General features: G+C 35.4%; 1 protein-coding gene across 17 annotated transcripts in view; it reads right to left on the bottom strand.

Moving 5' to 3' along the window:
• SEC31A (SEC31 homolog A, COPII coat complex component) overlaps window positions 1-27747 on the bottom strand; it is a 95118-nt gene that overhangs the window by 41927 nt on the left and 25444 nt on the right. For 11 of the 17 annotated variants that reach the window (XM_049885835.1, XM_049885834.1, XM_049885833.1 and 8 more), the window contains 12 exons: window positions 26878-27018; window positions 22218-22360; window positions 20599-20698; window positions 18613-18774; window positions 18266-18418; window positions 14053-14289; window positions 12771-12845; window positions 10572-10610; window positions 9988-10065; window positions 7599-7674; window positions 6966-7144; window positions 5520-5646 (listed from right to left, as the gene is read on the bottom strand). In XM_049885835.1, the coding sequence (XP_049741792.1) occupies window positions 5520-5646; window positions 6966-7144; window positions 7599-7674; window positions 9988-10065; window positions 10572-10610; window positions 12771-12845; window positions 14053-14289; window positions 18266-18418; window positions 18613-18774; window positions 20599-20698; window positions 22218-22360; window positions 26878-27018 (1510 nt within the window). The remainder of the gene's footprint in view (window positions 1-5519; window positions 5647-6965; window positions 7145-7598; window positions 7675-9987; window positions 10066-10571; window positions 10611-12770; window positions 12846-14052; window positions 14290-18265; window positions 18419-18612; window positions 18775-20598; window positions 20699-22217; window positions 22361-26877; window positions 27019-27747) is intronic. The other 6 variants (XM_049885838.1, XM_049885842.1, XM_049885844.1 and 3 more) reach the window with 1 other exon arrangement.

Here is a 27747-nt window from a genome sequence, read left to right as displayed (position 1 = left end):
GGTGTATCCAAATGATTATTGTATATCTTTTATCCTGCTACTCTGCTGAATCTACCAGTTTCAGTTTTCTCATGGAATTCTTAAGACTTTCTATGTATAGTATAGTATCATCTGCAAAACAGAGACAGTTTAACTTCTTCATTACCAATTTGGATGCCCTTAATTTCTCTTTCCTGCCCTATTGCTCTAGTTAGGACTTCTAGCACAATGGTAAATAGGAGTAGTGATATAGGGCATCCTCGTCTTGTTCATTTTCTCAAGGGGAATGTTTTCAGCCTCTCTCCATAAAGAATGATGTTGGCTGTTGGTTTTGCATAGATGCCCTTTATTATGTTGAGGAATTTCCCTTCTATACCTAGTTTTTATCAGGAATGGGTGTTGGGCTTTGTTAAATGCCTTTTCTGCATCAACTGAGATGATCGTGTGATTCTCTCCTTTCATTTATGTGGTAGATTACACTGATTGATTTTCTAACATTGAAACATCCTTGCTTATGCTGTATGAATCCTACTTGGTTGTGGTGTATTATTTTTTTTATATGATGCTGAATTCCACTGACTAGAATTTTGTTGAGAATTTTTGCATCTATCTTCATGAGAGATAATAATGTGTAATTTTCTTTTTTTCGTGGTGCCTTTGCCTGGTTTGGGTATCAGGGTTATGCTGACTTCATAGAATGAATTCTGAAGTGTTGCTTCCTTTTCTATGTTCTGAAATAGTTTGAGTAGTACCGGTGTAAACTCTTCTCTGAATGTCTGGTAGAATCCTTCAGTGAAGCTGTCTGGTCCAGGGCTTTTTTTCGTTGGGAGTTTAGTATTATTATTACCTTTTCAACCTCTTCTCTTGTCATGAGTCTGTTCAGATTTTCAACATCATTTTGTGTTAGTTTGGGTAGGTAGTGTGTTTCTAGAAATTTGTCCATTTCCTCTAGGTTTTCAGATTTGTTGGAGAATAGTTTTTCATAATACTCTATTAGGATCCTTTTTATTTCATTTGGGTCTGTTGTAATATTCCCCATTTCATTTCTTATATTAGATTATTTGCATCCTCTCCTGGTTTTCTCTTATTGGTTTGGCCTGTGGTTTGTCAATTTTGTTGATCCTTTCAAAGAACCAACTTTTGGTTCTGTTGCTTCTATTTTTTTTTTTTCCAGTCTGCATTTATTTCTGCTCTGATCTTTATTATCTCCTTTCTTCTGGTGGCTGTAGGCTTTTTTGCTCTCCTCTTTCTATTTGTTCGAGTTGTACAGCTAATGTTTTGACTTTGCCCCTTTCTTCTTTTTTGATGTGTACATCTATTGCTATAAGTTGACCTCTGAGGACTGCATCTGCTGTGTCCCAAAGGTTTTGGTATGATGTGTTTTCATTCTCGTTTGACTCTAGGAATTTTTTGATTCCATCTCTGATTTCTTCTATTTCCCATTGGTTTTTAAGTAGGGTGTTATTCAGTTTCCATGTAATTGGTTTTTTTTCCTTGCTCTTCCTATGGTTAATTTCTACATTGATGTCAAGGTTTTTGACTTTGTTGAGGGTTGCTCTGTGACCTAAGATATGGTCTATTCTGAAGAATGTTCCAGGTGCATTGGAAAAGAATATACCCTTTGAAGCTGTTGGGTGGACTGTTCTATATATGTCTATGAGGTCAAGTTGGCTGACTGTACCCTTTAGTTCTTCTGTATCTTTGCTAAGTTTCTTTATAGATGTTCCGTCCTTTACAGAGAGTGGTGTGTTGAAGTCTCCTAGTATTATTGTGGAACTGTTAATTTCTCTTTTCAGTCCTGTTTTATGTACTTTGGAGCCCTGTCATTGGGTGCATGGATGTTTATTGTGCTTATGTCTTGATGATAGATTGTCCCTTTAGTCATTATATAGTGCCCTTCTTTGTCTTTTATGGTAGATTTTATTTTAAAGTCTACTTAATCTGAGATTAGTATTGCCACTCCTGCTATTTTTTGGCAGCTGTTTGCTTGATACATTTTTTTCCCATCCTTTGATTTTTAATAAATTTATGTCTGTTTTCTAATGTGTGTCTCTTGTAGACAGCATATTGATGGATCCTGTTTTTTTTTTTTAATCCATTCTGCTACTGTCTCTTTATGCATGCACTTAAATCACTTACATTCAGTGTAATTGTTGATAGGTGTGAATTTATTGGTGTCATTTTATAGTAACTTTTTTTTGTGGAGCTGCCGTTTTCTCTGTTCTTACTCTCCTATGTGGTATTCATTTTGTTTGTGGATTTTTTTTTTCCACTTCTTTCGTTTTTGTAGATTTTGTTTTTACTGAGATATTATGTTTTTGTTCATTATTTTGATGAGTAGGTTTGTTAACTTTCTTTTTGGTTACCTTGAAATTTACCCTTATTTTCTCAGGTTTGAACCAGTCTATTATTACTTGGTATTGCCTTGCCTTCCTCTCCATTAGAAAGTTCTATACCTACACCACTTGTTCCCTTTTTTATCGTTCTGACATTATTGTCATTTACAGATTAACCTCTCTGGTTCCCTTCTGTAAATCTTTTGGTTTTGGATAGTCCTTGAGAGCTCATTTCCTAGGCTGGTATCTGGCTGGTACAGTCCTGTGTTCTAAATTCAGGCTGTAGTCTGATGTTGTTTGTTCTCAAATCAAAGCACTCCCTTTAATAATTCTTGTAAGAATTATTACATATTACATATTCCCTTAATTTCTGTTTATCTGGAAACGTCCTAATTTCACCATTATATTTGAACAAGAGTTTTATATTATTCTTGGTTGGCAATTTTTTTTTTTTCCCCAAGGTTTTATATATGTCATCCCATGGCCTTCTTGCCTGCATGGTTTCTGCTGAATAATCAGAACTTAGCCTTATTGTTTCTCCTCTGTGACTTTTCATTTTTCTCAAGCTGCTGTCAGGATTCTTTCTTTGTCTTTGGTTTCAGTGAGTGTGGTTATGATATGCCTTGATGATTTTCTGTTGGGGTCTATCTTATATGGGGTTCACTGAGCTTCTTGGATGGTCGGCTTTTCATCTTTTATAATATTAGGAAGTTTTCTGTGAGCAATTCTTCAATGATCTCTGTGTTTTCTGTTTCTCCTCCTGTTCCGGAACTCCGATCACTCACCAATTTTTGCTTTTGATTGTATTCCACATAATTCTCTGGGTTTCTTCATTTTTCTTCATTCTTTTTTTTAATTTTTCCTCAGAGTTGTATCCACGTGTTCATCTTCAATTGCATTGATTCTATCTTCCATCTTTTCAAACCTGCTCCTCAGCCCTTCTATAACACTGTCCATTTCCAAAATCTTGTTTATCTTTTGGATTTCTAATTGCTGTTTTTGTATGATTTCTACTTGTAGAATTTATTTTGGTATTTTGTTCCTGTATTATTTTTCTGAATTCTCCCATTTTTTTGGTCTATATTTGTCATGAATTTGTCTATTTTTTCCTCATTTCTGTCTGCTTTTTTGCTTCGATTCTTGAATAGCCAAATATTAGCGATCTGAATTCCCTATCAGTTAGTTTTACTGCCTTTTCTTCTACTGGAAAGTCATCAGGTGTTTTATTTTGGATGCCTACTGGAACCATCCTGTCCTGCTTTTTTATATGTTTTGATATTGTCTACTGTCTTCAGGACATTCAGTAGTTATTTTCTTCATCTATTGATCACAGATTTATTTTGTCCTGCTTTTTTGTTTTATTTGTTTACGTCTGAGCAGGTGGGTTGTGCATTCTTTGTTGTTTGCTCGTCTGTGGTCATGATACTTTTCACCTCCTTGTCCGATGGGCAAGGCCAGTCGCTCAGCTATGGTGCAGGGCAGGTCCAGCTGAAGGGGAGGGGCTGAGATGGGCTGCGTACAGCACGTAGTATGGTTGATATGGTGGGCCAGGAATCAGAGAAGGGCAGGTTCTGGCAGGCTGTGCCTGTGCTGCTCGGGGGGGTGGGGGTGATATTCAGTGTAGAGTGCAGGTAGGCAGGAAGGAGTGGGGGAGTTGTGTGGAGCTAAGATGGGTATGGGGAAGAGTGGAGAGAGGTGAGAGAAACAGGAGCCAAAAAGAAAGAAACAAGTACTAAGGGAGCTTTCCACTGGAGTGGAGAGAGGAGAAACTGAGAAATGGAGAAAAACAAAAAGGAATAAAAAAAAGAAAAGAAAGAAAGAAAAATTAGAAAAAGAGAGCCCCCAGGAATCCCACCAGTACAGCTGCAAAGACCAGGGAAGTGGCTCCCAAGCCACACAGTACAGCCTGGCTAGAATGGGTAGAGGTGTCACACAGCAGCAGGTATTCAGGAGACAGGAAAAGAAGGTAAATATAGAGAAACAAGAACCCAAGATATAAAGGAAAAGAAAAAAAAAAATGTCCCTCAGGGATCCTACTGGCATAGCAACACAGACGGGGGCAATGGCTCCCAAGCCGCACAGTACACCCCGGCTAGTAGGGGATCCCAAGCTGCAAATAAAACAAAATAAACCAATAAAGAAAAGAAAAAAAACAACCCCCCCCCCACCCCATGCAAGAAAAAAGCCCCGGGTTTCCCACTAATGTGGTGGCGCAGACCAGGGAAGCAGTTCCCCAGTCAAGCAGTGCTTCACAGTCTTTTTAGAAGCAAAGGTGGCACACAGAGCAAGGTGTTCCAGAGAAAGGAGGGGGAGGTTGTGAGAGGTGCTAAAGAAACCAACAGAAGCAGAAAAAAGCAACACCAACAACAAACAAATGGCACTCAGGAAGACAGACAGTGTGGGTGGGACAAATCCAAGTGGCATGGGGCTAAAGCGAGTGCCTCCTGGCCAAGAGACTGTGGCCAGTGGGAAGCAGAAGAGGCCGAGCAGGGAGGAAGAAAGGTGAGGAGTGGGAAAGTATATATCGCTGGTTACTAGGTCTCCTGCTGGGACCTCTGTGACACTCCTTTCCCATACTGCCTGTCTGCTGATCTCCAGTGTGGGCAGGGTGAATCCAAGCAGCATGGACCCTGCACTTCCCAGCCAGCTGAGCTACTGCAGTCAGCTATGAAGCAGGGGGTGGTTGAGCAGGGGGGAGAAGGATAGGGGGTGGAAAACATGTATCACTGTTACTGGGTGTACTGTCTCCTGCTGGTATCTCCGTGAAGCTGGCGCTTTCATCTATAATGCCCTGTTGGCTCCACCCTCCTGATCCAGAGTTTTCATTGGCTGATTTTTTGAAAGCCTTTCTTCTTTGTTTCAAACTAACATTTATTACCTGAGAGCTGTTTATTATGCAACATTTTACAGATGAGTTAACTGAGGATCAAAAAATAATTTTTCTTAGGTCATACACTTAATTGTAGGCAAGGACGAGATTCCAATCCCAGTCTATCTGAAACTCAAATCATTAAACAATATTTTTACAAATAATGAATAGGTATGGAGAAGTAATGTATTTAGGAATTCTGAGAAAAGTATTCAATAACTTCTTTTTTCTATTTGTGATTAGTAGGTTAACAAAAATAAAACTTGTCATTAATTTTATTTGAAATACACCACGCCGTATTTGTAATGTATTAAATATAAAGTTCATTTTCTTACCACAGAGGGCTGAAAATTCATCTGGTTTAGCGTAAGTCAATACCGCAGCTAAAGCCTCTCTCCAGTTGTTAAGGTCACAAGACTCAACAATCTCTTTCCAGTTCTTCATCACCACTGCAGTGATCAGCTTGGGAAAAGAAAACAAAGGATAAGAATTAATGCCTTTTATGTATTAATAAAAATTTTAACTGTGGCTATTTAATCCTATCTTTTTTAAAAACTGTTATTCATAGTATTTTTTGCAGAATGAAGTAGCAGCAAAGTGTAGTATATCTTTGAACCAGCTGAAATAATATATATTATTTTTCCTTCCCCACCAAAAAAAAAAAAAAACCCACACAAACATATTTTATAAAGTGCTGAGAAGGAAAAGTAACAATTAGCTTTATCAAGAAGGAAAATGCACTGCAGGCCAAGGGAACAATAAACGCCGAGTCCCAAGGGAGAAAGAACATGGAATGTGTGAAGAACTGGGACAGCCAGTGTGGCTAAAATACAACGGGTGGGAGTGACATGAGATGAGGCTGAGGAGGATAATAGGAACTCACTGCTGGTGGGACTGAATACTGGTATAACTTTTATAGAAAGTAATTTAATAATATCAAACAGGAGCTATAAAAATGTTCAAATCCTCTGCCCCAGAAATTCTGGTGCTAGGAATTCAGCCTAATTCAACAATCAGAAATTTGCATAAATCTTTAAGCACAAACCAAAAGAAAGAAAAACCAAACCCATTGCCGCTGAGTTGATCCCAACTCATAGCGACCCTATAGGACAGAGTGGAGCTGCCCCATAGGATTTCCAGGGAGTGGCTGGTGGATTCAAACTGTGGTCCTTTTGGTTAGCAGCCAAGTTTTTCACCACTGCGCCAAGGAGGGTGTTTATCACTGTGTTATCTTTATTAATAAAATACTGGAAACTAAACATCGAAATACAAGAGAATACAATCTTACTGTAGAATATTACAGAGCAATTTAAAATTTTTGTAAGAACTTTTAATGATGTGGGAAAATGCTCATGATGTAAATTAACAACATCAAGAAACAAAACCACACATAAAGATATACGATCCTGATTCTGATAAAAAAAATTCTACAGATACATACAAAGGAGTATGGAAAGATACACACCAATCTGATGGCAGAATTATGGAATGTCAAAAATTTTATCTTTAAATTTTTCTATGCTTTAACTTTTCTATAATGAAATACAAAAAGTATTTTAAATTATATATGCAAAGGACAAAAATTGGAATAATCACACCAAAATGCCAACAATGACTATTTCTGGGTCATGGAATTAAAAACGAACTTTTGATCTTTACTGTTTCCTGTATTTCAATTTTTTATAATAAGTTTATCACTTTTATAATAAAAAATAAATGTGATTACTTATCGGTTTAATCGTTTAAAAATAAACTGTTGGTTTATCTTTAAAATAACATACCCTGGTAATTTTGCTTTGGGATTTTGCAAAGTATTTTTTCTGGGTTCGAGCCAAGAGTTCTTGTCCACCTGCTATGGCCAGTATAATGGCATCTGCCATGCGGTTATCATGTAAACAAAGGTCAACGGCACTCTCAAAGTTACCTGTCAGCAAAGCCTGAGTAATTAAACCATCAATATCTGCAACAAGGAAACATAATACACCCAAGTTAAATAAGGTTTTTTTGTTACCAAAAAAAAAAAAAAAAACACAGACTACACACACACAACAGAGAATGCAATGCAAATTTCTGAATAATGTTAATGGTAGATTAACTTCCAACACAAGCTGCTGATATTTATAAAAGAGATCTGTGGGAGTATACTGAGAGATATATAAAATAACACATTTTCTGGACTGCTTGAATTGGATTAATTAAGATCATTACATAGTTTCCACCACTTAGGTCTGACAGAAACAACCATCACTTCCAGGGCACTGATTACGTATACTAAACGCTAACTGAGTTCTTCCTTATCATCTTTCTACCACCTTTGACAGAACATTTCTAACTTAAATTTAGGGATTATTTGTTATGCTTTCGACTGGTTTTTAAGGAAAAAAAAAAAAAAATCAACACCAACAGGTACTTACCCTCACTAATAGAAATATTAAATGTTCCTGCAGCTGAGGGTAAAAATTCAGATTCTTGTTTTTCCTCTTTAATTCTCTAAAGGGATGGAAAGGGTAGCAATTTAGCTAGAATAAAACAATGAAATAATTTACTGGTAAAACAAACCTATACATGATTATGGAAAATAAAACTCACCTACTGACTAGATGACACTCTAAGTCCAGAAAAGTTCTCAGATCCAAGTTTTCAATAAGATATATAACCTTCCTAAGTATTAATTCCCATGATATAATCATAAATAAAATATGTCATCAGGAATAATGTAAAAAAATTTAAGTGTAAAGAAAAAAAATTAAGTGCACATGTCCATTACTGGTAGCTCAGAAATTATTTAAGCTGAAGAATCTTTATTTTCTAAGATACATCAATTAAGAGTGACTTAAAACATGTAAAATGTGCATTTTTTAATCATACCATATTTAGATTTTAAAACAACCCTGCTTCTACACATCCTAAAATTCCTATGTAGTAGGTTTAGTTATACGGTCTTTTTATTTTAACTGAATCAGTCATGGAAAAAAATCACTAGATGTCCTTAGTATAAAAGCAATACAAACAGCTTGCTTATGAACATACTCAAATTCAACTATACATTGTGTTCTCTCTAATTAGTCCAACTTGGAATGGCAGGAAGGTCTAGTAAAAATATGTGTAATTCTGCTATCAATTTAAGACTACTTGCAAGGCTGATTAAAAACAAATTCAATATTTTCTTTAGAAAAAAAGAGATGAGACGCATTTCACTGGTGAATACTTTAAATGCTTTATCTCTCACACACAGAAATTCAAAAAAAAAAATATCAAAGAGATTAGGGAATTTTTAAATAATAATTTAGCTTTCTTACACGAGATAAAATATCTTCTGTGCTTGTGTTACCTAGACATCTGAATGTAAGCTCCTAGTATTCAAGGTCAGGGGCACTTCTGGACTGGGAAATTTTAGTGCAGAGCATAATGCCTAATTAAATAATGCCTAATTAACACTGACCATTACAGGAGAACAACTATAACCCTAATTCCGTTTCCCCAAGTAAAGAGAAGCATTTAGGAATTTATAAACTCAAGTAGAAAAATTGACATTATTAAGGTATTCACTTTAAGGAATACACCAGAGGTAATGATCTGACTATACTCACTAACAAGCATAACAAAAAAAAGTACTTTTCCTTCTTCTAACTCAGTATTTTTCAAACTTGCTTTCTAAAAACAACAACAAACCTTTATTTATGGACTTCTGAAATATATATAATAAAATGTATTGAATACTTTTTAATACGTAAGCTACTATGTTTGATAAATAATAGTACTATTAAGGAGAAAATTTTTTCAAGCACTCTGAAACTACACATTGATGACTACTGTTTTTATAAATATTTACTATTCTTACCTATTAAATTTATGAGTGTCTTCTCAAATGCTCTTCTATTTGATAACACAGTTAATCTAACTGTACATGATTAAAAGTACGTTTCTTTAACATGGCCTAATATGGATAAACTTTTTGGCAAGGTTTTATCCCTATCTTTTATTCCTTTGTTAAATAAATGCTAGGAGCTCTACTTCTAAGGGAAATGTTTTTTATAGTTATCTTATAATAGTCTAAATTTACTGATGAATTATTTTTATAATTTCACAAAAGATTTTAAGAAACATTCTACAAAATCAGGATATCCCCACACCACAAAGAACATTGAAAAAGTCAGAGTGAGATGAGAAACAAGAACTTGCTGATCACTTTTCCAAGATGAAATGCAATTAGAAAGCAAGAAAAGGAAGTTACAGAATTATATATTAGTGGTTTAAAAAAAAACAAAATTAAAAGGAAAAAATTAGTGACACAATACTGTGTTCAAGGACTCTTTTTAACTACAAAATTGCCAGATAGGACTCAAAGCTAGTTTATAGCAAAGCATGACAGTTTAGTGAAGTATTCTTGGACCCGAAGTTTAGAACTAACTCAAGAGTGGTCCCTAAATACTAACGCATCAAGGAAAAAAACATTAACTTTACATGCAATGCAATGTGGATTCCCAAACAAAATCTGTTTTCAGTTTGATATCCTGATATCTATCTACCAAATTAAGCCCAACTCACCTCAACTGTTAATTTTAAAACATTTAATCCAGAAGCTAGGCCAAAAAACTAAAGCGTTCAGAGATGATACTTCTCTCAGTTTAGATAAACAGATTCCTACCCTAGACATTTATAAGAAAGTAATATACTCCAACTGTACTTTCGAAGAAGTAGTCAAGATAACTTTCCCTATTTCAATGTTAAGCAATTCTGAGATACATAAGTGTATATTTGTCCAATATAATTAAAAGTGAAAATAAATAAATAAATAAGTACCTCTCCCAAGAGCTGCTCTTCAGCAGCAGGGCTTTCCTCCCCATCACTCTGTGCTACTTGGTCAGAGTCTTTAAGAGCCTTTGGTACACAAAACAATTACAGACGAAGTTGAAGAATGTAGCATTAAAAAGTTATTAGTGAACAAGGAAGATAAAAGACCCAACCAACAACATTCAGAGCTAGTTTAATCATAAGAAGCAGTATTGAGCAATTTTATTTGAGAAAAACCACTAGAGGAAAAGCAAAGAGCAATATTGTTAACACCTTCCCTTTCTTTCCTACCAAATATCCCTCAACAACAAAGATCTTTACCTTAATTCAGAAACCTATCCTGATCAATCATTGATTTAGTTTTTCTTCTTTTGCGAAACTCAAACACTTCAAGAGAAAAGAAGGCTCTACCAGCTAAACTGAGAATTATCATTAAAATGAGAATTATTAATTTACTAAAATATCTAGAAGCATTTACTTTTACACAGTTAAACAACAGAAGAAACACATTTCTTATTTCTTCATCATTCTTCTTATTTGTTATGACCCAAACCAATATTTTAGAATGCAGATATTTTTAAAGGCCTTCTTACCACATCAGGTCCATCCATTTTGTTCAAGGCCAAAGCAATCTGGAATAAAAATAACAACTCAGCTACTAAATGGAATTCTATTTCAGGGTACACAGAAAATGTTCACCTCTCTTGCTCCATTCTCACTGACAAAATTCACAAAAGTTCAGATGACGGATAGTGTGCTTAAGAAATATCTGTGCAGAACTGGTTCTCAATAGTTCTAGTTTCATTCACATGGAGTTCTACTGCTGAGATGCTATCCCACTCTGCTGTTCACTCACAAAACTAATCTCAAAAAACAAACACATTCTCTTCTACTTTGTTTCAAATAAATTAACTATAACTAATTTAAAAAAATATTTCTTCAGGTACTCATTATGGAAAGAACTGCTATTAGAAGTATTCTTATAATCAGATTCTATTTCCGCATTTTTGCTATCAGGCATGCAGCGAAACCTTCATATTAATCTCTTGCAAATCTAAAAAAGTTATAGCACCAACTTTAGACTAATAATAAAGTTAAATGTAAAAACTCTGAAGAATCGGCAAAGACAAACAGCCAGGAAGCAGTGGGACTGTGATGTGACCCTAATTAGATCTATATGACTTGAAAGGGGTACTAATCTTCAGTGTGCATGGCACTGCCTAGAGTGCAAAGTAAACAACCTGTACAGATACACAACTCTGAAATACTACAGGAAACTTTAGTCATTTTCAAAGACTGAGGATGAGCTAACACAGTAAATGAACCTAAACTATTTCCTTCAACGTTTTCCAACGTCAGGGTGTCTTTACTGTGGTTGTTGATGTTGATGTGAACAGTGTGGAATAAAAATATAGTCTCTTTAAGAGAAGAAAACCATAAAATTAGAGTATGATTTCCCCTTTCTAAAACGGAATCTTAATAAACTACTCCTGCTCTAGAGCTTGTTAGCTGGACCAAGTAAGCTAAGATAGAGAACTCCAGTTTACATTTTTCTATGCTTTGCGTTTGTCTCAGAAGTTATATCCTTCCTCTCTCCATTCAAGCTTCAAAGAGATAAACACCTTCAAATGTTCAATATCCACCACCTGTATCTTTTTAAAAAGAAAATTCCAACCTCAATGCCTGTATTAGCATTTTAGAGAACTACATCAAACTTTCTTGGTGCCCGTAAACCAGTTGCCATTGAGCTGACTCTGACTCATGATGACTCTGTCACAGTAAAACTGTGCTCACAGGGTTTTCAGTGGCTGATTTTTCAGAAGTAGACTGCCAAGCCTTTCATCTAAGGTGTTCCTGGGTGGGCCTGAACTTCATCCTTTTGGTTAGCAGCCAAATGTTCTAACCATTTGCACAACTCAGGGACTCCATTATGCCGTTATTTTAATAACTCAGTAATGGTTTTGCAGAGTTCTTGGGCCAAAAGAAATGCCTTATAGTTTTGTTTATTAAGTAGTTAGGTTCGAACAACTTCATAGTAGTAGTTAGTGTGGTATCTGGCAGATGTTACTTTACCGTTGAAAAATTCGTGCCCCTGCAAATTCCTGTGGCACCCCAGGGCACCTGAACACATGGTTTGAGAATTGTGGACTAAAGGCATAAAGACAGATAAAATGGAAAATCGAAAGAACTTAAATAATACCCTATTCTTTATCACTTAAGCTATAGTGAACACAGAGTGACCTTCAACAGTTTATGTCTCTTTCCCCCCAGGGTCGCTGGTTGTACAACCTTATTAAAATCTGTATTATTTCCAGTGGTTGAGGCTCACAGTTTCTAATCTTTCAAGGTCCAGTTCTCCCTGACATAATTCTTTAAATCAAGCTTGAATTAAAGGTGCTTCTGGTCAGTTAAGTGCTCAACTACTAGCCAAAAGGCTGGCAGTTCAAAACCACCTAGAAGCACCTTGGAAGAGAGGCCTGAAGGTCTGCTTCCAAAAGGTCACAGCCTTAAAAACCCTATGGAGTAGTTCTGCTCTGCACACATGGGGTCACCATGAGTTGGAATTGACTCACCAGCAACTAACAACAAAAACAACTGGTGGCTTTAAACCCAGGTAAATGTGGAGTTTCACATTTAACGATGTGTGTTCAAAATTTTGGCAACCGAGCACATGCTTTTATTAAATGTTTACTGACTGAGATGATCTGGATAAAAATTTATTTAAAAAATGCATACTACATAAATGTTTTATTTGCATAAGCACCACAGCCATTTCACCTCCAAAAATTTACCTTCTTTCCTAGGTCTTCTTTTCTGTATCCTAGAAGTTCAAGGTATTTTCCACGAGAGTCATCCTCAAAGTTTACCTTTTAAAAAAGACATACTCTTGAAAATAAAAGACTTGCCTTTAAAGGCCTAATTTTTATAACAATTAAATAAATCGCAAGTACAATCATTAAACATATCTAAAGCCTATTATTATCAATTAGAAACCTTACTATGAGAAAAAACCCAAAGAATATTTTTTTGCTTGAATAAGTTATTTTTCCAATATAACTTATTTAATATAATAGTAATCAATTATTTCTGGTTGAATAAAGCTTATTTTTGAACCATAATTTTTATAAACACAAACTAACTCATGTCCATAAACTATATGCATGCAACATTCTCACTATGTGGAACATCCAGTGTCCTGAAATCTCTTTCCCCAAATTAATAATTACAAAATATAAAAATAAATTCTGTAATTGTAGAATTTAAGCCCATTATTAATTATATTCAAGATCTTTTTGGAAAATTCTGTATATAAAACAGACATTGCAGTGGAAGCAAAATAACCAACCAGGAAATTTTATTTGTTATTCTACTGTCATAAATGTGACCCAGTAAAAGGAATTTTTTTCTCTCTTTTTTGGGGGGAGAGATAATGCTTTTTTTTTTTTTAATTATACTTTAGATGAAGGTTTACAGAACAAACCAGCTTCTCATTAAACAGTTAGTACACATATTGTTTTATGGCATTAGTTAACAACATCAAGACATGTCAACACTCTCCCTTCTCAACCTTAGGTTCCCCGTTAACCAGCTTTCCTGTCCCCTCCTACCTTCCAGTCCTTGCCCCTGGGCTGGTGTGCCCCTTTAATCTCATTTTGTTTTATGGGCCCGTCTAATCTTTGGCTGAAGGTGAATCTCTCTCTTTTTAAAGGCAAGATAAGAACTGCCCCCACCCTCTTCCCTCTTTTCCCATTTCCTTAACCGAATCTATTATAAAAATTAAATATTCTATGTTCTAATTTTAAAATGGGTCCACTGAAAATTACCTCTCACCTAAATACATTTAATACGTTGTTTATTGCTTATTTTAAAAAAGTACTTCATATTAGGTGTTCCAAAGCAGATATAGAAGAATTCCTGACATACAAAGCTAGGCAATGTGCTCTTTGTGAGGTTTCTTAAATTTCAAAAGTTCCTGAAATCACACTCTTTCAATTGTTTCTTTAATGAATGCAATTGGGAACAGTTAAGTTTGCAAATAATGAAGCGAAAGTTTTAAATACCAACGGTAATTACCTTCAAAAAAGACCACACATTTTTCTCAAACTCAGTCTGAGATGCTTCAATTTTTTTCTGACAATAACTGACAAATCCTTGTGACTGCACGACTTGCTGAAGTTGGTCAGATCGGCTGAGGAATTCTTTTTCTGTTACAACTTGGCTAATGAACACTTGGTGGTGGTGCTGCTGCTGCTCAGCTCCCTGCTGAGACAGTATTTTGACATTCTCAAAGGTAACCAGTTTGCCTCCAAACTATAAAAGAATAAACAAATGAATATAATCAGTTTGAACCACAAGGATGTGGCAAAAAAAAGTGCAATGGAAATCTGTTAAAGAACAGACTGAAGCCTAAACGTATAAAAATTAGAATAAAATTAGCTGATACACTCTCCCACGCACCGCAATCTGGCCTCCGCAAAAAACAAACCAAACCCGTTACCATCAGGTCAATTCCGGCTCGTGCCAACCCTATAGGACAGAGTAGAACTGCCCCATAGGGTTTCCAAGGAGCAGCTGAGCTCTTAACCACTGTGCCACCAGGGCTCCAACCTTCAATTACTCTCTTGTTCTGCACACAACCCACCTTCTAGATACATATATTATTGACTGTGCCCCTAAATTTCACTGACTTGTTTTTACTACCTTCCACATACTCAATGCTACTTATCTTCCAAGGCTCAGCAAATGCCACCTCTCCATGAATCTTTCTCAGATGCCTTCAGCACATTATATACGTATCTTTTGATTCAACTTTTAGCTATGTGTACTTGTCTCACCTAAGTTGTTTTAGGGCAGGCCCTGTGTCTGCTTTATTCTTGTATCTCTTATAATACCTACTACGTTACCTTTTACATGGCAAGTAGATAGTTAATATCATAAAAAATAAATTTAGAGGAAGAAGGAAACAGGACTAAATTCGGTTCTTCATAGTAATGTTTCATATGAGGATTACAGGCTTTACATAAACTTATTTTATTAAATGTCTAATATGTTCAAGACGTGTGTTATGCCAGGCACTGCAGGAAATACCAAGACATAAGAAAACACAAACTGCTATCCTTAAGGAACTGAACATGACAATGAAATTAAACACAACAGGCACACATAAGAGCTAAACGAGGCACAGATAGTACCACACATAGTATGTAATTTCACATAAGGACAAAATCACTGAGTTCTAGGGACACCGGGTAAAATTGTACATAGAAGCAAGGTCTAAACTGGGTTTCACAAGATGATTAAGTTTATTCATTTTACTTGGTTCTGCAGCAAATATTACAATAATGAGAATGTTGTTTGTTAATTGTTACTTTTTTTTTAAATCAGCCTAAACAAAGCACTGAAGACATATTACTACTGAATATAATACAACTATATAATAAGAGAACTTAGCAATGTAAAAATAATAATAGTGTAACTTACAAAAACTGGAAGGACAGAAGGATGTAGGAATGTACTGATTCAATATTGCACAGGAGTGTTTCAATTAATACTATATAAAGTTGTTATATCAAGACATGCGTGTTTAGGTAAATTATTTACATTAATAAAGGTAATCACAAGAATAACTACACAAATTCCAAAACGTCAATGATGGTAACCTAAAGATATTGGAGGGGGACATTGACATCCTACCCCTCACGAATCCATACAGCATACAGAGAGGAGGGAATTTCCATTTTATTCTCTAAAAGACGGAAGAGCAGAGAAAGAAAACTTTCAGCCTCTCTCTGCCCCTCACTCTCCTGGGAGAGGACTTACTAAATGACAGTGATTTCCAGAGAATAAAGATGCACGCTTGGAGCATACTTCAGGGCTTCTTTTTGTATCTGTCACCCTGCATAGAGCTCTAGTCCATGTAGATAAGCTGCCTGTCCCTTCAAAGAAGGCCCTACATTACCTAGATTTGCCTCTGATGGTTGCCACAGGGGTGAAATTCAAAAACTATTTATTAAATTAGACATTAAGCATATAGAGGCAAACAAAACAAAGCCCCAGCTCCCATGAAACCCATATTCTAGTTGCTTATGAGGTCCACTGTTGTTGCACATATACACTATAGCCTCCAAACCGGCTTTTGGTAGCACAAAAGCTGATGTATTTACTTGATTTCAAACTCATACAAGGAAGAAAGGAATGTTATTTATGGAGCTTCTGTCTTCAATTTGGGGGTGGGGGGAGAGGACTTTCTGTAGTTTGATTTTTTTAGCCACGTGCATATATAATTTTATGATAAAAATATTTTAATTACTCAGAGAAGGAAAGAACTAGTTTGATGAATGATTGGGAATATAAAAAGTGGCGAAGAAAGTGGAAAGTCACAAGCAAAGGCTAAGATTCAAAGCAGGAGTGTAAACAGTAAAAAAGATAAGAGAGATGTGAAATTAAATCCAGAGAGGATTCTTATGAGTGACATAATCAAAGGACTATTTTAGGATGACTAATCTGGAGTATGTATATGAATTAGAAGAAGAAAAGATAAGTAATAGACATGTAATCATGCTATTTTAAAAGTTCGGGTGTGAAAAGATGAAAATTAGGCAGAGGATCAGCATTGTAAAAAGGAAGACATAAATTTAAAAGACTTATGAAGAGATCAATGGTTGGACCTGAGGAACAAATAGGGGAGGCCAAAGGAAGAGTTCTGAGCCTAGTTACTAGAAGAATGATGGCAATAACTCAAATAACAGTATTTGCAGTTTGGGGAAAGGTGAGTACACAGAATTATACGACGTGTGTAATTCTGTGATGATGATAAAAAATGGGATGGAGTGAACAACATAAGTTTACTATCTAAATAAAATGACAAGGGTAACACCTAAATTACAGGCATTATATATCATAATACGCATATATATCACTATATATCATTATGTACATTAAGGATTTGATTAAACCAGCAGTATAATTATGGGATAGCTGTAAGTTTTGTAATTGTGTAACATTAGACAAATTATTTACCCTCTCTGTGCCTCTTTATTCACCTGTAAAATAGGGGTAAGAGCAGTAGCTATTTTAAAAGGTGGTTGTGAGAATTAACCGAATTAATGTGTGCAGAATGCTTAGAGCAGTACCTGGCACATAGTAGATAATACATTTTAGTTATTAATAATAGTATCAATGAAATTTTATTGTACCTGTAGGTTGTTGGGGGAAAGTGATACAAGATTGGACAATATTTTTAAAAACAGTAGTGAACTAAGAATATTTAGCAAAAGACTCTTTACTTCTTTTACCTGGTCCACGAGGTTGACCAGAATTTTCTTAAGCCGCAGTCTGAGGATCATTGCTAAACTGGCAAAGGTGTTCCTTGCGCTCTTCATATATGTTCACTTTCCCCGGATTCTGATTGTCTCTTCCCTCTAATAACCTGAATCTGGTCATATCTTTAGCTCTAACTATCAGTTTGTGGGTAACAGAGGACATAGAAACATCCTAAAAACTATCAGGGCACAGAAAAACACGTCAAACAGTATCATGAGGATGCAATCAGCCAAATCTAGAACGTGGTTGATTCTATGTAACAAGTAACCAAATTTATTCAACATATACATATCATGGGGATGAAACAGGGAGGAGAATGAATTATTATAGATTAAAATATACTTAAGAGGAATATCCACTAAAAGCAAAAAAGACATTTTTTTGTGATAACCAAGAACATGAATTAGGTACAATATCGTTAGGTACGATATTGAGGAATTACTGGTAATTTTATTGCATATGATATCAGTATTGCAGTTATACTAAAAATAAAACAACAATATATAGAATATATATATATACACACACATACATGAGTGTGTATGTAATGTATATATATTTATGATACTGTGAAGGCTGGGTGGGGTGGAGTAGAAGGGGAAGGAAGAGAAAATGACAATAATTGTTGAATCTGGATAATGGATATATGGGTGTTAATTATTTACTATTTTTTCTATTCAGGGACATGTTTAAAATTTTCCACAATAAAAAGCTAAAAGGAAGGGAATGAGAGAGGGAGGGAGGGCCTCCCCTCAACAAAAAAAAAGAAGGAAGAAGAAAAAGAACTTTAGGAAAAGGGGGAGAAGGGGAATAGGTCCCACTTTTTCTAAGGAACCACTTTGAATGATGTAAAACACACAAAGACCTCTCAAATACAAACTTCTTTCATTTGAGTGATCCTATAATAACAATTTACTATGAAAAGTCCTTTCTGCCCATAGGCCATAAAACAAAATCCACCTACTGAGAAGGAAGCACCAACAGGCCTTCGGATCCACTTGGGTGGCTTCTTCAGAGGCAGCACTATACTATGCTGAGCAGTCTGCTGTGGAATTTGTAATGGAGGAAGGGGTTGTCCTGTGCCGAAAGGATCCAGATTCCCAAAAGATGATGAAAGCTTAAGAAAACAATAACGTGAGAATCTGTAACTTATACAAGACTATAGTGCATTTTTTCTCATCATATCCAAATTTTTAAATAATTATCCAACTAAACAGCACTGTTGATCTGTAAAGTCATTTTCAAAATAATCACACAATACAATTATTTTTTTCAGATGTTACAATCAAATCTTTAACACGTCCTTCTTACCTTGTCAACTTGTTTCTGCCTTAAACCATCAGTGCTCCCTCCCATGATGGAATAAACACTGATACGCCCATCAAAAGAAGCAGCTGATAAGACAGCAGGATTTCGGGGGCACCACTGAATATCGAAACACCATTGTGTATTAGTGGGAAGTTCATATAACACCTAAGCCCAAAAAAAAAAAAGTCAGAAAAGGGTATAGCTGCTTTATAACCAAAACAACTAAATTAATATGATCAACTAGCTAAATTAAACATTTCCTTTTAGAAAGTATCTTTAGCCAGGAAAAACAGCACTAAGATTTTAAAAATACAAGAATAGACCATTACGACAGCCTATTATGATAAACAGGAATGCTACTTAAAAAGATTCAACCACATTCAAAACAAGCACATCTTAAAAACTAAAGTTTTTCTGTTTTTATTGAAATGATTTTAGTGGATGCATCTGAAACACCAGAAAACTCTGAGTCAACTTGTCAAACTCCCAAAGATCAATGGTGTACTGCCCAGCTGTGTATGCCTGCCAAGACTCAACCATATTTAGACCTTTTATCTGAAGACGAAGTTTTAAAAATAATCCTGAGAGGGAAGAATTCACTGAGAAATCTGGCATTTAGTCAAGAGAGAAAACATGTGTACACCATTCCTATTGCTGCAGTCATAATACATAATCATAACAACCTTTCTTTATAAAAAAAAGAACAAGAACTACAGAAAATGACTGATATAAAACCTTTACAATATTATGATTTTTTTCTAACTCAAAATGCAGTGGTAACTGCTCCTCAAAGGAGCATAAGGTTTTGTGGCTTCAAGAAATAAGTCAAATGAGCTTAACCTGGGTTTCATGTGACACTAAAATATGTTTTATTTTACAAGAAAACTGAATTAAGTAAAAAGGTACTCAGCCTTCTCATGTCTATGATGCTTAAAGTGGCTGATAAGACTAATTACTCTCAGCTTGACGATACTGACCAACACTTGTCTATTCCTAATTTCCCTTTGAATAAAAAATCTACTAGGTACAGCACACACTGAAGTTCATTTAGTTTCTTCCTTCAAAGTCCAAGAACACACAACTAATCACATGCGAAAATTAATTTTACCAAATTACATAACAAGAAAATTATGACAGACAAGTAATAGAATAAGAATTTTGAACTTACTTGGTAAGGCATGGTATAAAATGCAAGATTTTTATTATTTATTCTACAAGTCATATGAGTATACAAGTCATATATAAGTTATATTCTTTCTCTTGTGTTTCCCCCTAACCTTAATGTTTCTATGTTCTTCCTGACATTGCTGCACCTGAAAATTTTAAACCAGAATCCAAATGACTAAAGTGCTTGTTTTTATTTTATCAGGCTAGATTTTTAAAAATCTATTGAAGATACTCTTATAGTTTCACTAGCATTCCACCAGGGTAACTTAAAAGGCTATATTGTAAGCACTTGCAATAGCCTACTTCAATTCAGAAAAGATAAAAGTCCAGTTTAAAAATTAAAGTCTACAGTCTCTTGCCCACTACCGAAAAGGGAAACTATTTAATACTGAAATAGTTAAAAGAGTTTTAACACACAACCCAAAGCAAATAAAATTATATTTATACAGATTTTAAATTTAAAAAGGCAGAATTTCTACAAGCAGGACGTATGACAAACGTTATTTTACAAAGTATTACATGTGAAATAAATCAAATTAAATATTTTCGAGTATAGGTAAACTCATTTTATTGGAAAATGTGGAGCCAATTATGAGTTTCAAATGTAATATGTAAGAACTGAATTTTCTGGCTGAAACAGCTGAGTTTAGATAATGTTTCTGGTAAAATCTCCGTTGGATTAACATTTCACATACACTTCGTCCACCTTCACGTGTCGTTAGTTGTAATAATACACTAAGACTCCACGTGGGAAATTTCTTATTTAACTGGACATAAAATACCATAATGACTGTAAGGTTTACAAACACTTCTTCCCCGTACCTCTCCTGTGTTTGGGTTGGAGCAGAGAATTTTAGCATCTTTTCCGCAGCTCAGCAACAATTCAGGATCTGCCATGCTCCAAGCAATTGCCAAAATCCCCCTGTAAAAACACAAAGAAATAAAGAAATCTTTAATCTTGAGGAAAGTATATTTTAAATTATTTCTGCCTAGACTTTGGACACTTACACACTACTGACAGAAGTAAACATTAATACAATCTTCCCAGAAGGCAATTTAGTAATTTGTATGCTCTTTGATCATTGCAAGGATGTAGGGTATTCACTATGGTGTAGAATGCATGATAGCAAAAATAAAAACAAATTAATTGTCCAACAACCTGGACTGTGTAACGATAAATTACAGCTGATCTTTGGATGGGAAAATGTATACAACATTAAAAATTATGTTGTAGAAATCTATTTCTTACTGTTATATAGTGTCCACAATTAATAAAAAAAAGCTTAACTATATGAATTAATTATACATTTGTATTAAAATTATATAGATATATTATAATCATGTTATAAGTTACATTAATTATTTAAATCATGGGGCTTTATGTGTGTATGTAAATAAATCAGATATACACAATGTTTTACCTATGTGACTATTTCACATTTTCTTCTTTTTGTTTACATTCTCGAGCTTTTATTATTAGAGAAATACTTCCTTCATAAGCAATTTTTTTTAATTAAAAAAAAAAAAAACTAAAAATTTGCCTCACAAAGAAGCATTAGCGATTTAACTACCAACATCTGGTTTTATAGTTCTTTTTGTGGTTTAATAAACTTTTGGATTTTTTTTAACCCTCAATATTACAAAAGTAGTATTTTTTAAATAAAAGATTCTGAAAATTCAGATTAACACAAAGAAAATAAAAATCTCCTGTATCTCACTATCCAGAGAAAACCACTATTTACATTTTGTCTCTTCTATATTCCTGCTTTTTTTTTTTTTTATTAAGAGCAGAATTAAAAGACGAAGAAGGAAAGCCAACATTATTATACAATTAAAAAAAAAATACTAGGAACTAGAATAGAATAAGTGGGTATTTCTTCAAACACAACAAAAACTTAGGAGTCCCTGGGTGGCACCAATGGTTAAGGACTGGAGTACCAACCGAAAGGCTGGTGGTTCAAACCTATCCGGAGACACCTCAGAAGTAGGGCCTAGTGATGTTCCCAAAAGGTCGTAGTCTTAAAAACCCTAGAGAGCAGTTCTGCTCTGCACATATGAGATCACCAAGAGTCGGCATCGACTCGCAGAAACTAACGCCTAACAACAATAACAACATAATAAATTTCAAGGGCTGTCCCAAAGCATTATGGTATACTAGAATATTGATATTTTAATTATTACTTGAAAATCCTTTAACACATTTTTGTGCTGTTATAATTTGCCTACAGTTTCTTGGTATAGAAAAGCAGATAACTATTGCTAAAAATAAAATGCAGTATTATAGAAACAAACCATTTATCCTAATTTTTAAAAGAGACAAAGCAAATTTCCTAAAATTCAAAAGGAAAAATAAATAAATAAAAGCCTATCTAATAATTCAGAGTAATGTGTAAATGCATTAAAAAAAATAAATCCAGTTCCTTGGAAAAGCCGCATGATACCTGGCATGGTTTTCAAGGACACGGAGTGGAGAGGTGGCAAATCGAAGATCCCACATCTGGACCACAGGTAACCTGTCATCCTCAGAGGCAAGGACCATCTGGGTAGCAATGTCAGGATGCCAGGCCAATCCAGAACAATGCATCTGCAGATGGTTAAGGCTCACATTTTATCAATCACATTACATTACGAAAGGCCAAAATGAAATGGAGGAATATACCCTCATTGACACAAACAGTAAAAAACATCTGCTCAGGCCTAGCTTATTTAAAAAAAAACTAAAACCATTAAATTCTACTGAAGTCTTAAAACTGCAATGTTTGAGTGTTTTCAATTCATCCAGCTATTTGGTACATATAGAACCACTCTGGGTCAGAGTAATTCTACACCAAAAATGGGTTTTACTGTCAAAATTGTAACTAGGGAAAAGGTTTATACAAAAACATTTATATCATTTAAATTTACATAAATTTAAAATGCAATACTTTCAGAAAAATGAAAAAAGATAAAGGACTATTAAAAAAAAAAAAAACCCCGAAAACAAAAACGCCTTTCCTCCATCAGGAAAATTAAGGCAAAATGTCTAAAGCAACAACTACTATTTAAATTTTTACATGGGATAAACCAATATTTTTACTAAGAATTACCTGAAAGTTCGGATTCTAGTAAATGTTCCAGAAGATGACTGAAAAGTTTATTCTACGTTTTATTCCACTGAAACTTTTGTTTAAAAAATCCTGACTAACTTGGAAAACAACACCCTGAAGAAATATTCTTCTTAAGAGTTTCTGTTGCTACTATGGTTGTTTTTAAAGTTATGTATGTATTCCCTGAATTAGGCGAACTCATTTTGGAGTATGTCAAACTAATCAATGCGATTAAAACCAAGCAAACAAAACAAGGCTCCTACTTGTGTCCAAGTTATTTTAATGCACCTGATGACAGAATATCAAGTAACCCGTAAGGCTGAGAATTTAATGTGTTATAGAGCAACACATACTAGAAAGTACCTAAATTAGCGGAAGAGACAAAACCAGGAGTTTGGAGGCTATACGATAAGAAAAATGAAAATAAAATTACTAGTAGGAAATTTTACATTCTAGGAAAAGCTAAGAATGAATTAAGAAGTTGCTGCAATGCTCTGAAACAGCTTGTTATTGTTAGGGGCCATTAAGTCAGTTCCATCTCTTAGCAATCCTACATACCACACAATGAAACACTCCCCGGTCCTGCACCATGCTCACAATCATTATACTTGAGTCTACTGTTGTAGCCACTGTGTCAATCCATCTCATTCAGGGTCTGCCTCTTTTCCGTTGACCCTGTACTTTACCAAGCATGAGGTCCTTCTCCAAGGACAGGTTCTTCCTGACAACATGTCCCAAATATGTAAGATGCAGTCTTGCCATCCTTGCTCCTAAGGAGCATTCTGGTTGTACTTCTTCCAAGACAGATTTGTTCATTCTTTTGGCAAAAACACAAAAACCAAACCCAGTGCCATCGAGTATATTCAATATTCTTCACCAACACCACAATTCAAAGGTGTCGTCAATTCTTTGGTCTTCCTTATTCATTGTCCAGCTTTTGCATGCATATGAGGCGACTGAAAACACCATGGCTTGAGTCAGGCGCACCTTAGTCTTCAAGGTGACATCTTTGCTTTTCAACACTTTAAAGAGGCACTTTTTAGCAGATTTGCCCAACACAACGCGTCTTTTGATTTCTTGACTGCTGCTTCCATGAGTGTTGACTGTACATCCAAGTAAAATGAAATCCTTGACAATCTTTTCTCCACTTATCATGATGTTGCTTATTGGTCCAGTTGTGAGGATTTTTGTTTTATGTTGAGGTGTAATCCATACTGAAGGCTGTGTCTTTGATCTTCATCAGTCAGTGCTTCAAGTCCTCTTCACTTTCAGCAAGCAAGGTTGTGTCACCTGCATAATGCAAGTTGTTAATGAGTCCTCCTCCAATCTTGATGCCACGTTCTTCTTCATACAGTCCAGTTTCTCCGATTATTTGCTCAGCATACAGATCAAATAGGTATGGTGAAGGGATACAATCCTGATGCACACCTTTCCTGACTTTAAACCACTCAGTATCCCCTGGTTCTGCTGAACAAATGCCTCTTGATCTATGTACAGGTTCCTCACGAGCACAATTAAGTGTTCCAGAATTCCCATTCTTTGCAATGTTATCCATAATTTGGTGTGATCTACGCAGTCGAATACTTCTGGATAGTCAATAAAACATAGGTACACATTCAGGTATTCTCTGCTTTCAGCTAGGATCCATCTGACAACAGCAACGATATTCCTGGTTCCATGTCCTCTTTTAAATCCCACCTGAATTTCTGGCAGTTCCCTATCGATATGCTGCTGTAGCCACTTTTGAATGATCTTCAGCAAAATATTGCTTGCGTGTGATATTAATGATATTGTTCAATAATTTCTGAATTCGGTTGGATCACCTTTCTTGGGAATAGGTATATAAATATGGATCTCTTCCAGACGGTTGGCCAGATAGCTATCTTCCAAATTTCTTACAGAGATGAGTGAGCACTTCCAGCGCTGCATCTGTTTGTTGAAACATCTCCAATGATGTTTCGCCAATTCCTGGGCCCTTGATTTCTGCAATGCCTTCGGTGCAGCTTGAACTTCTTCCTTCAGTACCATCGGTTCCTGATCATATGCTACCTCTTGAAATGGCTGAACGTCGACCAATTCTTTTTTGGTATAATGACTCTGTACATTCCTTCCATGTTCTTTTGATGCTTCCAGCATCCTTTAATATTTTCCTCAAAGAATTCTTCACTACTGCAACTCAAGGCTAGAATTTTTTCTTCAGTTGTTTCAGCTTGAGAAATGCTGAGCGTGTTCTTCTCTTTTGGTTTTCTATCTCCAGTTCTTTGCACACGTTATTATAATATTTTACTTTGTCTTCTCGAGCTGCCCTTTGAAATTGTCTATTCAGTTCTTTTACTTAATCATTTCTTCCTTTTGCTTTAGCTGCTTGACGTTCAAGAGCAAGTTTCAGAGTCTCTTCTGACATCCATTTTGGTCTTTTCTTTCTTTCCTGTCTTTTTTAAATGACCTCTTGTTTTCTTCATGTATGATATCCTTGATGTCATTCCACAACTTGTCTGGTCTTCGGTTATCAGTGTTCAATGCGTCAAATCTATTCTTGAGATGGTCACTAAATTCAGGTGCGATATACTGAAGGTCGTACTTTGGCTCTGGTGGGCTTGTTCTAATTTTCTTCAGTTTCAACTTGAATGCGGATATGAGCAATTGATGGTATATTCCACAAGCAGCCCCTGGTCTTGTTCTGACTGATGATACTGAGCTTTTCCATCATCTTTTTCCACAGATGTGGTTGATCTGATTCCTGTGTATTCCATCTGGTGAGGTCCATTTGTACTATTGCCATTTATGTCGGTGAAAAAGGTATTTGCAATGAAGAAGTCGTTGGTCTTGCAAAATTCTATCATGCAATCTCCGGCACTGTTTCTATCACCAAAGCCATATTTTCCAAATACCGATTCTTCTTCGTTTCCAACTTTCACATTCCAATCGCCATTGATTATTAATGCACCCTGACTGCTTGTTCGATCAATTTCAGACTGCAAAAACTGGTAAAAATCTTCAATTTCTTCATCTTTGGCCTTAGTGATTGGTGTGTAAATTTGAATAATAGCTGTATTAACTGCTCTTCCTTGTAGCCATATGGATATTATTTCTCACTGACAGCGTTTACTTCAGGATAGATCTTGAAACGTTCTTTTTGACAATGAATGCAACACTATTCCTCTTCAATTTGTCATTCCCATCATAGTAGACCGTACGATTGTCTGATTCAAAATGGCCAATACCAGTCCATTTCGGCTCACTAAATGCCTAGGATATTGATGCTTATGTGTTCCATTTCATTTTTGACAATTTCCAATTTTCCTAGATTCATACTTCATACATTCCTGTTCTGGTTATTAATGGATGTTTGTAGCTGTTTCTTCTCATTTTGAGTCACACCACATCAGCAAAGGAAGGTCTCAAAAGCTTGACTCTACCCATGTCATTAAGACTGACTCTACTTTGAGGAAGGAGCTCTTCCCTAGTTATCTTTTGAGTACCTTCCAACCTGGGGGGCTCATCTGCCAGCACTATATCTGACAATGTTCCGCTGTTATTCATAAGGTTTTCACTGGCTAACTCTTTTCAGAAGTAGACTGCCAGGTCTTTCTTCCCAGTCTGTCTTACTCTGGAAGCTTAACTGACCTGTCTGCCATGGGTGACCCTGCTGGTATCTGAATACCTGTGGCATAACTTCCAGCATCACAGCAACATGCAAGCCCCCACGGTACAAACTAAGACACCTGGGGGTTGAAATAGCTAGCAAAGCAAAAAATCAACATATTAGTTTCTTGATTAACTAATGGCTTGAGTCAGGCGCAACTTAGTCTTCATTTCATCATTAAAAATAACCAACACGGTATGTTATGAACTTTATTATTTTCTCCAAGGGGAAAACCTTTCATTTTAACATGATGATCAGTGAGAAGATGGGATGTGCCATTACAAAAATTTTGTTGCCAACTGTCAAACAATATAGGAAAACCTACACCAGAAATGAAACATGTTTGTCTCAAATCAATCACACACTTACCCTGTTATTATGATCACTGACTTTGATGATAGGTTCATTTTTTCTAAGGTCCCACACAGTGGCCCGGCCACTAGGACTCGCTGATGCTAAAATATGCTGGACTTGTCTATTCCATGCAATGCAGCTGATGTCTTCTGGGGGCTATAAGGAATAAACTATTAAAAATCATTTCTCTATTTTAATCAAATTTAACTACAAAATCTGATTTCCTTTTAAAAAAAATGGATGACTTAAAAATCTGATATTTTACTCCACAAATTTGCTTTATATTCCCATATTCTCAAAATGTATAATTCAGTTTAAAGTACATGTACATGCCACTTTAAATATTTCATCTTGTTAAATATTGTCTCATTTAGCAAGGATTTACCGAGCTCCTACAATAAACCAAGCACTGTTCCTTTATTTTGCAAGTGTTACAAGGTAGATCACATACCACAAGGTAGATGGTTGATATGATGGACAACTAGACAGAGCAAAAGTTAAGGTCTAGACTGTTAGAAAAATACCTTTATAAACGGTAGAACATATGTTACCATTATGCTACCTCTCAAATTGCCAAAATGCTAAGGACAAGTTTAATGGTTCCAAATTGAATAGTCTATACAACATAAAGAAACTCAAGGAGGAAGGGGAAGGATTGTTCTTACCCAATCTATACATAGGGAATATACAGAAAAAGAGGTTGAGACTTCTTTTTCTTTAGAAGACATTTCCTTTTCTACTTTACGATTTTTATTTAATGGCTGGATGTTGTTCAAAGAAAGAGTAGCTATCACACAGAATACAAAAATAGTCATATCTAAGGAAATTATTAATGATTTTTGTCCATCTAGGTCACTTCTGTATGCCTAGTATACAGAACAGTGT

This window comes from Elephas maximus, chromosome 5 (genome assembly GCF_024166365.1).
Source record: "Elephas maximus indicus isolate mEleMax1 chromosome 5, mEleMax1 primary haplotype, whole genome shotgun sequence".
Classification (NCBI taxonomy): Eukaryota; Metazoa; Chordata; class Mammalia; order Proboscidea; family Elephantidae; genus Elephas; species Elephas maximus.
The sequence above is the reverse complement of the archived record's forward strand: the minus strand, read 5'-3'. Positions and strand labels throughout refer to the sequence as shown.